Source organism: Malus domestica, chromosome 15, assembly GCF_042453785.1.
Source record: "Malus domestica chromosome 15, GDT2T_hap1".
NCBI lineage: Eukaryota > Viridiplantae > Streptophyta > Magnoliopsida > Rosales > Rosaceae > Malus > Malus domestica.
In genome coordinates, this window is record NC_091675.1 from 43,284,668 (window position 1) to 43,296,177 (window position 11,510).

At 38.4% G+C, this 11,510-nt stretch overlaps 2 protein-coding genes and 1 long non-coding RNA gene across 3 annotated transcripts; 1 reads left to right on the top strand and 2 right to left on the bottom strand.

The window, feature by feature from the left end:
• Nucleotides 1-1,798: 1,798 nt before the first annotated feature.
• LOC103407663 (uncharacterized) lies at nucleotides 1,799-8,099 on the bottom strand. Its single transcript, XM_029094175.2, has 3 exons — nucleotides 7,325-8,099; nucleotides 6,667-6,735; nucleotides 1,799-2,326 (listed from the first exon to the last, which is right to left on the bottom strand). The coding sequence occupies exons 1-3, from the start codon at nucleotides 7,481-7,483 to the stop codon at nucleotides 2,132-2,134; spliced, it is 423 nt and encodes a 140-aa protein (XP_028950008.1). The 5' UTR covers nucleotides 7,484-8,099; the 3' UTR covers nucleotides 1,799-2,131.
• Nucleotides 7,340-9,769, top strand: LOC108170220 (uncharacterized). The gene is made up of 3 exons (XR_003769061.2): nucleotides 7,340-7,698; nucleotides 7,877-8,096; nucleotides 9,345-9,769. It is a non-coding gene; the product is annotated as an uncharacterized lncRNA (long non-coding RNA).
• A 142-nt stretch (nucleotides 9,770-9,911) lies between these two features.
• Nucleotides 9,912-11,059, bottom strand: LOC114821555 (uncharacterized). Its single transcript, XM_029094176.2, has 2 exons — nucleotides 10,719-11,059; nucleotides 9,912-10,364 (listed from the first exon to the last, which is right to left on the bottom strand). The coding sequence occupies exons 1-2, from the start codon at nucleotides 10,946-10,948 to the stop codon at nucleotides 10,094-10,096; spliced, it is 501 nt and encodes a 166-aa protein (XP_028950009.2). The 5' UTR covers nucleotides 10,949-11,059; the 3' UTR covers nucleotides 9,912-10,093.
• Nucleotides 11,060-11,510: the final 451 nt, after the last annotated feature.

Below are 11,510 nucleotides of genomic sequence, written 5' to 3' on the forward strand. Positions count from 1 at the left end.
TTTGTGGATGATTTGACGTTCAAAGATACGTGTAAATCGATACAATCTCAAAACCTTAGGGTGCAATGTGAGAATTGAAACCTCATGGGCCATTTTCAAAAGTACAATGCTATTTCAACACCCAATTTTACCTCCCATACTCTTATTAATTTTTGGCTATTGATCATCTTCAATTCAATCAATCCGAAGTAAAAATGGGTGTATAGATAACACTACTCCAATCAAAATCACCTCAAACTTCAAGGGTGTCTAAATATAGTTAGTCCGAAAATTTAATACGATTTTAGTCTCTTATATTGTTTTAGGGGCTGTTTGATAACTGTTTTGTTTTCTATTTTTATTATATTTTTTGTGAGTGAGACATGGGAATATCACGTGGCAAGAAAATAAGGGATGAAAAAGGGGTGGCAAGACGGAATGGAAAATGAATGAAAATAAAATTTTGAAAGTGAAAACAACTTATAATAGTTTTTGGTTTTAATTTTCATTTTGTGTACCTTTCCTTATACATTTCTTCTACACTCTCTATCCCTCATTTTCCATGTTGATGACTAAAATTGGTTCAACAAGGTGACGTCTCGTGATTGAGGACAAACAATTCTTCCAAACTAGCTCGACGCAACCAAGGAGGACATCATCTAGAGCTCTACGAAGAGCTATTGGGAGAACACTGGTGTGGTGTCGTTCAAAAGCCCTCTAAGGCTTAGAAGTGCACACTTTGGATGAGGGGCAGTGAGGTCTTGATATAATGGTGTTAGATGACCTAATTCATTTAGGAGTAGAATCGCAAAACGATCTTATTTGATCCTTAACTGATACTCAAGATTTGGCGATGATCTTATCGATACAAATATCCAACTCATTTAGGACTAGGATTCTCTTTAGCAATCTCCAAGTGACTTGGAGTCTGCTCTAAGTTAACCCCAACTCTTACCTTTTAGACAGTATCAAATATACTCGTTCAAATAATAATAATAATAATAATAATAATAATAATAATAATAGTATCAAATATGGATCGAGTTAAAATGTGCTTCTTTCACAGTGAGGCCCAAATTTATTATCAAATGATCCCCATGCGTCCAGTTTGTCAACGTAAACATTTAAGTGGGTTGGAACACACGCTGGTCTCGCTTGGGTCTCGTTGGCAAAGGAGTATTGAAACGAAAATGTATTTAAGAATCTGTTGAATTGAAGAGGTTGGTAAATTGAGAAGTGTTTTGAACCAGACTTGTAGGACTAAATTGAACTGCACTTGGGTTTTGTTGTGTTATGGGTTGCTAAGGATATGGGTGTCAAACTTTATAACCTGGTAGAGTTATGAATCTGTTCAGAATTTCCTAGTGGATTTTTCAGGCCACTTCGTAATTTGAGGAACTAGAGCAAAAATGGATGTTGTATTTACAAAAACTGACGTCGGAGGACAATCTTTTAGTGTCCATAGAATCCTCTATGGTCTAGTATTGCGCTGCAACCATATATGGAGCAGAAAACGACTCTACGCTAGTCAACGATTTCTCACACAAGAAACTTACGATCTACAGATTTCTAAACAATATTCATCTCAGCAATGATGTCCCAGCTTCAGATCCGTCAACGAAGCTTGCAATCATTTAATTGAAAATATAGCCAAAGCAATAAGACTGTCGATGCTATATTCTAAGAGAGAGCTTTTTGGCTACAGTTAGTAAACAAGAATGCAAGAACCAATAACTACCAAAATGAGAATATCAAGACAGATTTTTACAACATTGTCGATTCACAAATAATATCAACCAAATAGGAATAAAACGAGAAATTTTCTATGCAAGTGAGGTGATGACCTCTGTGTTGGAATATATCTTAAAACCGTAGAAACCAAAACTCTCAGTTTGACGAGGCATCTCAGGAAATAAGCAAGAGATAGATTTGTTCTATCCATACAAGATGGATAATTGATAGTTACATCTCCCTTTTGCATCAGACAGGTTCGCTTTCTTACTCCTATTGTATGATACCTTTTGTTGTGAAAATGAAGAAAAGCAAAGGAAAAGACTTTTTTAACAGCAAACACCGCAGTTTCTAAGGCTTAGTATTTTCACATTTTTTCCCTTGATCGAATTAACTAACCTGGCTCTCGACAAGACATGGATCATTTGGCATTTTGATTGCCAATAAGTGGTCCTTCCTTTTTGTTTAGTGAACCATGAACGACCCTTGCTGCTGATATGGCAGAATCTGCCCTCTTGATAACTCCCTCAAGCTCTCCAACCTTCTCCGACATTGACATGACATTTGAGTTTGTTGACTGAACTAACTTGTTTGCAGTTTCCAAAGCACTGCATAACTGGAATAATTAAAAGATAAAAACTTCAGAATCTACACCATATTACGAGTCACAACAATTGTTTACACCATAACACAGAAAAGTCCCATAATCTATAAATCTAAATATCAATGGTAACATTACGATGTTGTACAAAGAACAAAATTATATGGTGTCCAAACTTTTTTTTGGTTATAATTTTGTCCTATCTTTTTGTCCAGGCAAGTTTTGGGACTTTCTGTGACTAATATGGTGTCACATCTTGGTGCTTAAGCTTCTGCAGCTGCATTTGATCCAAGTTACATGTTTCCTTTCAATTTGGAGTGCTTGTTCTTAGTTTGTAATGTAGGGCTGAGATTAAAACAAAGCTAATAGGCTACATGTGTGCCACATGTCATAACAACTCACTTATAGGTGAGCATGTGTTGTTCAAGTGAGTGTGAGAGTTGGATGAGTGAGTGCGCCTCCATCGGCCGTTACTCACCTCCATTTCCATTTCTATATGCATCAATTCAGTTACACCTAAATCGAATCCAAGGAGCTACAACTCCGAGTTTCTCACATCTCCATTCTTTCATGCTCTCCGAGCAAAGATCATCATCTTATTAATTTTCTGCTTGAATATAGTTGCTCTGATATCTCTATTACCACACACAGATCATAAACACTAAACATGGCCTCAAAGCCAGGTTCGTCGCTTTAATCTGGGCATGAATCTGTGATTTCTGTGTTCTTCAGCAAATCACTTTCATCGGGCTTCATTGCTGTAGAATCGTGCTTTGAAAGCCTGTGAAAATCGAAGCTCCGAGTCTAATATGGCTGATTAACGAGTTCTGAGCTTCGCACTCCAGTTTTCAATGGTGAAAACTATGAATTCTGGAGAATCAGAATGCAATCCATTCTCAAGTCTCATGGACTTTGGGAGCTTGTAGAAAATGGGTTTACTATCCCAGAATCATCTAAAGAGAGTGATTACACACTTGAAGCAGGAATTGCACACTTGAATGTCTTTGGTTCAATATGCTATGTTCATGTTCCATTAAATCTGAGACACAAGCTTGAGTGTAACAATCACAAGTTCATTTTTGTGGGATATGGCACCAGTGAAAAAGGATTCAGGGTCTTTGATCCTATCACTACGACGATTATCCTGTCTAGGGATGTGGTATTTGATGAGAATGGTAGCTGGAAATGGGAAGCAAGCTCTAAGAAGTATTTCAGTGTACCAACCACTATCTTCTACGATTGCTCCTACCACTCCACAGGAATAATTGAGTTCAAACATTGATTGTCCAAGTTCACAGGGGGACTTGAGTCTATCACAGAGCTATGACTTCACTCCAAAGAAGTGGAGAGCACTGGATCAAGTTATGGCTCAGTGCAATGTATGCATTTAAAACCTGAGAATTATGAAGAGGCAGCTCAGGATGATTCCTGGAAGAAGGCTATGCAAGCTGAGCTAGATATGATTGAAAAGAACCATACATGGATGCTGGTTGATAGGCCTTCTAGCAAACCTGTCATAGATGTGAAATGGGTGTACAAGATTAAGTTGAACCAAGATGGGACAATACAAAAGAACAAAGCCAGATTGGTTGCAAAGCCAGATATTGACTTTAATGAAACCTGTGCACCAGTTGCTAGGCTAGACACCATAAGAACACTGATAGCTCTTGCAGCTCAAAAGGACTGGCAGCTATTTCAGTTAGATGTAAAGTCTGCTTTTCTTAATGGTGTACTCAAGAAGGAGATTTATGTCGATCAACCTCAAGGATTTGTCATTCAAGGCAAGGAGGATAAAGTGTACAAGCTGAATACGGCATTATATGGCCTTAAGCAAGCTCCAAGAGCTTGGTATGATGAAATTGATTCCTATTTTACATAGGCTGGTTTTCAAAAGAGTCCAAGTGAAGCCACCTTGTACACTAAGGTTGAAAACTCAAGAATTCTCATTGTTTCTCTACATGTTGATGATATTGTGTACTCTGGAAGTAGTGTCACAATGCTTGAGGAGTTCAAAAATGACATGATGCAGCATTATGAGATGACATTTGGGATTGCTGCACCATTTCCTTGGTATGGGAGTTATACAAACAAAGAAGAGCATCTTCATTCATCAAAAGAAGTATGCAATGAAGCTGTTGGAGAAATTTGGCCTAAAGGACGGTAAATCTGTGGGAACACCACTTGCAGCACATGACAGGCTATGCAAGAATGATGGAAGTGAGGCTGCAGATGAGTCTGAACATAGAAAATTGGTACGAAGTTTGTTGTACCTTAGTGCCACTAGACCAGACATTATGTTTGGTGCTAGTCTCTTGGCAAGATTAATGCATGATCCAACTAAGAAACATATGGGAACAGAAAAAAGGGTACTGAGATACATTCAAGGTACTTTGGATTTTAGCATTGAGTATGTGAAGGGAAAATCAGCTCTTTTTATGGGATATTGTGATAGTGATTGGGCTGGCAGTGAGGATGATATGAGAAGCACCTTACGGTATGCCTTCAATCTGGGATCATGTGTGTTTTCTTGGGCTTCAATCAAGCAAAAAACAGTGGCATTATCCATTACAGAGGTTGAATATGTGAGTGCAGCTGAAGCAACTTCACAAGCCAAGTGGCTGAGATTTGTTCTAGTCTAGAAGACTTTGGGGAAGAACAAGTGGAGCCTACATTGCTAATGTGATAAGAATACATTATTTCACCAGAAAACAAGGCACATCAGTAGGAAATTTCACTTCATCAGGGAGGCAATCCAAGAGAAGGAAATTGAGCTTGTTTACTGCAAATCCGAGGAACAAATGGCTGATATCTTGACCAAGGCACTGCCAAAGGAGAAGTTCAACTATTTTAGAGAAATGCTGGAGTCAAATCAGCAGCCAGCTTAGAAGGGAGTGTTGGTGCTTAAGCTTCCGCAACTGCATTTGATCCAAGTTACATGTTTCCTTTCAATTTTGAGTGTTTGTTCTTAGTGTAATGTAGGGCTGAGATTAAAACAAAGGTAATAGGCTACATGTGTGCCACATGTCATAACAACTCACTGATAGTTGATCATGTGTTGTGCACGTGAGTGTGTGAGTTGGATGAGTGAGTGCCCCTGCAACGGCTATAACTCACCTCCATTTCCATTTCTGTAAGCATGGACTCAGTTACACCTAAATCGAATCCAAGGAGCTACGACTCTGAGTTTCTCGCATCTCCATTCTTTCATGCTCTTCGAGCAGAGATCATCATCTCATTGATTTTCTGCTTGAACAAAATTGCTCTGATACCTCTATTACCACACACAGAGATCATAAACACTAACATCACAGACTCAGTCACAGTGATGTCAAATGCATTAGGGGGAGTTTATTTCTTTAAGTATTTTTCCAACCATGCATATAGAAATCATATAGGGACATAGTTACGTGAAAATCTTATAGGGAATATTTACGTAGTTATGTGAAAATATAAACTGGTTTATATATTATTTTGTTATGTTTTGATATCATTTGTCTCGTAAGTTATGAGACTATTCTCTCTATATACCTAATTATGTGAGTAATTGACCAATTGTAATGCAATTCATCGTGCCAAAAGGAATATAAAATTGCTTGAGTATAATGATCTACATTCCACAACCTACAAGACACTAATTTCCCAAAATAATGAACAAAGAATAATCTACAATTAAAATCATGTGAATGTCCCCCCCCCCCCCCCAAAAAAAACAAAAAACACATCTACATTCTACAACCTAAAGACACTAATTTCCCATTTAAAATCATGTGAATGTTCACCCCCCCACCCCCCCCCCCCCCCCCCCCAAAAAAAAACAAAAAACACACATCTACATTCTACAACCTACAAGACACTAATTTCCCAAAATAATGAACAAAGAATAATCTACAATTAAAATCATGTGAATGTCCCCCCCCCCCCCCAAAAAAAAAAAAACACATCTACATTCTACAACCTAAAGACACTAATTTCCCATTTAAAATCATGTGAATGTTCACCCCCCCCCCCCCCCAAAAAAAACAAAAAACACACATCTACATTCTACAACCTACAAGACACTAATTTCCCAAAATAATGAACAAAGAATAATCTACAATTAAAATCATGTGAATATTCCAACCCCCCCCCCCCCCCCAACCCCCCCAAAACAAAAAACACACACACGCACACATCCGAGCCCAAAAAATAAAATGTTTACCATGCAAGAAAAAGTATCTAAATGTTAGATAGCATACTAGGCGCTGCACAAATTATGGAGAAGAAACAATGGCGCGGTAAGAAGAAGTGGAACATTAATCATCCTAGCAGAATCTATAGATATGTCATTCATACATTCTGATAAGATCATTCATCACCTTCAAAGTAAGAGCTGCCCATGAATGATCTGTACCGTCAAGCGCCTCATTCAGCTGCTCATAGTTCTCCTAAAACGAAGATAGTATATAGAGTAAGGAACACCCCCATACAACAATAAGAGAATGCAATTGCAAAACTACGTTATTAGACACTGAAACCTTTTCTTTCAGAACAGCAGTTCAGCAAAACTTTATTAACAAGATCTGAAGATCATATACACAAGGCATATTACAAAAGGAACCAGGTTTACCCATGATCTCTAAAGTCTAAGGGTCTGTTTGGGACCACTTCTGAAAAGGCTAAAAGTATATTAGGACTAAAAGCGTTTCTGACTGCATTTCGCACTAAAACATAAAAGTTCTTTGGGTCATAGAAGCACTTTGACTTTTAATAAAAATTTCAATGTAATTCTAATAAAAGCACTTCTAGCAAGAGCGTTTATGAGCGGAAGTGTTTCTTACATAAGCAAATTCCACATAAAAGTTGTTTACTTTTGTCCATCTTTGATCTTCCTATCAAAAAGGATTCTACAACCGAAAAATCCACCTAATGGGTTTTCGGTTTTCCAAACAAAAATGTGGAAAACCCACCGAATTGTTCTTGCAATTCACAAAAAGCGAATCAAAAAAGCAAATGAGATTGTGAAAAAAGGAAAACCTGGAACAACTTGGTGAGGTCCAAGCTCTGATCGGAGCTGGAAACAAAAGAAGACGAAGAGGTCTCAGGTTGTTGCGGTGGCGGCGAAGCATCTGATTCCCCCACGTCGCTCAGCAGATCGCCTATGCATAGAAGAGGACCTCCCGCACCTCTCATCATCTCCCTCCTCGTTCCCCTGTAAGAGAGTCTGAAACTCCTTTATACCAGTTGGGCCGGGATTTGGGCTTTTTCCCGACCCCCCGCCCGCCCCCAAATTCCACCCGGCCCATGTAAGCTATGACCCGAATCAGGCTCAGGGGGCACAAAATCAAAGTTTTGATCTTTGAGGAGGATTGTGATGAAATCTTCAACTTCTCGGCCGTGTGTCTGATCAGGTGAGCTTCATTTGCCTTGCATTTCAATGGGTACTTTTTTAATTTTCCAAATTCAATTGCTTTTTGTTCATTCCTCTCGGTTTTGTTTATGCATTTCAATGGGATTTTTGAGTTTCTTTAGGGTATTTGGTGATTAACCATAATCCAACATTCATAATTATCAAATTTCGTAAAATAGGTTAGGCCAGTTGGAGGGCAGTGGGCCCGCCTCCTTCCGCCCAAGTTTGAAATTTGCTTCTCGTATATTGGAGTAGTCAAATGTCGCTTTGTCGAAACTGACTAGAGAGTGGAATAGGATTGAAGTGGATTGCTACTCGTAAGCACAGGTGTAGCTAAAACCAGAGAGAGATGGGAAGCCAAGAGACTGTAAAGCAGCTTGAGGACTGCTCAGTTGCCAAGTCAGTTTAATCCTTCCTTTCTGTGACTTTTATAGTTTTACATTATTATTTCTACTTTTGCTTTCAATTTTTGTGTAGCTAAAACCAGAGAAAGATGGTTTTCAATTTTTGTGGTTCTTCGAAATTCACCCATATATGGAGATATTAGTAGTGGATTAGGGATGTATCATGTCCATGATGAGTGGTATTGTATTGGCAGTGACGGGGTATCTAGTTGGATTGGATGTGTTGAACAATTATGCGATTAGCTAAGATTTAAGAAGAAGCCTCTCTACCTGTTTTGAGCATACTTGATCTTTTTCGAGCTTTGTATTCGCATATTTAACCGTTTCTTCAGCTCCAGACCTAGAAGGAAAACCATTTCTTCAGTTCTTGAGGGTGCCACTTGTTTTCTAGTGAAATTTAACTTCTAGTTCTAGATCACCAATCATGATTCAGTTTAACATATTGGAAGCTTCTCTTTGGGATTCAGTTTAACATATTGGAAGCTTCTCTTTGGAAATTTTTGTGAGTAATCGTTTTCTGAAGCTTTCATCAACGGATTTATTGCGTTGGAAGGTTCTGCTTGTTGCACATCTCCATAGATGTTCTATTATTTTGATCCAAAAGTTTTTCTTTGTTGTTCAGATACTCTTAAGTTGTGCATATCTTGGACAGTTTAATCAATATAATTTTATGCATATTGAATATCAAACAAATTGATATTAACAAATCCTCGTAGAGCTAGGAGATCACCAATTTCGTGTTGAACTTTAAGATTTTGTTATAAACCAGGATACTTGTACATTTGACTATAGTGACTTCTAGCTATCATGGAGAATTTAGACCTGTCTACTAAAACTTGTACAAGTAATTCGAGCATGTTTTTGCTCCCGTCAGTATTAGTTATTGACTCATTGGACTCCATACACAGTTTCTCTGATGTTTTCTTCCACAGTTTTATGGTTCGCAATCCTGCAGAGGTTTCTACTCAGTTCAATTGTTTTAATTGTCTCATTGACCCATGCCGTTACACGAAAGAGAAAAATTATGTGTTTATCAGAAAAATCATAAATAAAATTTCTGGAATATTAGTTTATTAATACATTCCGAATATCATCTGGCTAAACCAGCAATACATCACTCAACTTCATTAGAGCATGGCAAATTTCACTTTATCGTTGATACAGTCTTTCCCGTTTAAGTTTATTCTGATTTATGTGCTAGCTTAAAGTGTAGTTGAATGATGCTGTGCATGGCTATCTGCAGCGCAATGGGCACTTGGGTTTTCTCCGTAGCAGGGGCTTTGTTAGCGATTCCAGTGGGGATAAAAAGGAAATCTTTAGCGCCGCTTGTGTTCTTCGGCACAACCGGTACCATGCTTGATATTATAATGGGAATCACTCAGTGTGAAAGAGAACACGCAGAACGCCAAGCGAAGCTATTAGAAGCCCAGACATCTGCAACTGATGCTTCATTTGCTGAGACTGGGGCGGAATCATAGTCTTGACTATTAAGCATATGGATCATATGCCCGTGTTTGGCTGCTGTCAGTTTTCTGTTTAAATTTCTTTACCGTAAAAGCTTAATAGTCGAACCTGTTGAATGACCCCTTTGCTTGAATTATGCCTTCCCTTTTTCATGGGTTAATAATCACACGAAATTTGTTAATGACATAACGTCAATTTAATCTCCCTCGCATGGCACAATTCCATGAGTTCATTCGAAGCAGAGAATTCTAATTCCTCTTTTTATTTATCTTGGAAATACCTGTATGAAAATTACTTTAAAGTTGTTCAACAGCAAATGTTGTGACTTATAATATACGATGTATAATTATGAAGAGAAACTCTTAATTCTTGATAAACAATACATAGTTTGAAGATTATTTGGTTTTGAAGCATGGCAACTGCACAGAAACCATTTCAAACCTCCCATTTGCCTTGTCTAAACAAAACCGGCATTTGCATTGACTTCGAATTTCAAAGGGTTGTTCTTTCCTTGCTGCAGCATTGTTTTCAGCAGTGTTTCCCCTTTGATTCCGAGCTCTTCTTGTCTCTGTCTGCTGAATAAGAAACCACAACACCTCCCTCAGCCGCTTTAGGTTGCCAGGCCGCTTTGGCATTTAGACTAGTATGTGTCGGAACATCTTTCGAATCAACTTTTCCGGCTTGCTTTTTCCCCTTATAGTACGAACACTCTTTCAGCCCTGATGTTCCCGAACAAGAGCTCTGCGGCCTTGTTTCTGACCAGGAACGGTGCATAATCCGCTTCGTCCCACACATATAACTGCAGTCAGAAGAACAACCGTGTTTAACATGTATATAATAAACAAGAACTCAGAAAGCAATCAGATTGGAACAAATCATGGGGGAATAGTTGGCATAAACTAAATTCGAACAGCACGAAAGTTGATCAGTGGGAAAACAAAGTCATAACATAAAGACCCTGTATATGGAGCTTATGGCATGAAGGTGGTTCAAGCTTTCTGAACAATAAAGCGCAACTGCATTATGCTTAAACACGTTCTCACTGCAACGACAAGGCACCAAAACATTTGCCATCGACATAAATTCCGTACTCATAACTACCTTGCAACGCAAACAAAGCATAATACAATATGTCTGATCTTTGATCACATACCTGTCGAGCTCCAATGGGGAACCACAAAGCTGGCAGCCTGTGCAAATGAGATCTCTCGCCACACCGCCATCACCGGCTTTATACAGTTTCCTACTAATAAACATGTCTTCCTTGTTAAACGACTCGCATTGATCATGAGATATTGAGTTGAAGGGCAGAAAAATTTCAGCAACAGGCGCGTAAAAAAAGGCCTTGCAAGAATTGGTTAGTGTTGCAAAAGTGAAAAGCATGTCCTCGGGTTGTTTTCCAGTTTCTCGATAGTTTTCCTCCTGCAGTTGACATCCATGGAGATCTTGAGTTCCTCTTCTTCACCCATTTTACTACCCTTTTCAGTTTCTCCTTTTTTGCTACACCAACTCCACGTAATATCTTTTATCCCGGTTGACAGTGTGACAATTGTTTCGGAAAGCTACTAGACCCACCTCATTGTCTTATTTTCTGACCCACATTATAATTTCACCCATCACATAAACTTAAAAAATTAAAATGTTATTTCCCCACCCACTATTATTCCCAAAATAACCTTTTTTTTATATATTACCTATGGCACTGCCTGAGCTGATTTCGTTCATCGAATGTGCTATTTGGATCAAAGCAACCTAACACGAATTCTCAGACCCCACCGTTGGATTCGTCCAAGCACTTTAGCTGTATCCAAATGACCATCTTCAGAGAAAGCAGCATGCCATCTTATAAATTCTGGTCTAATTGGAAAGAAAGCATCCAACTCAACTATTGAAGCTTACTTCATATAAAAAAATAAAAAATAAAAAAAATAAAAAATAAAAAAAA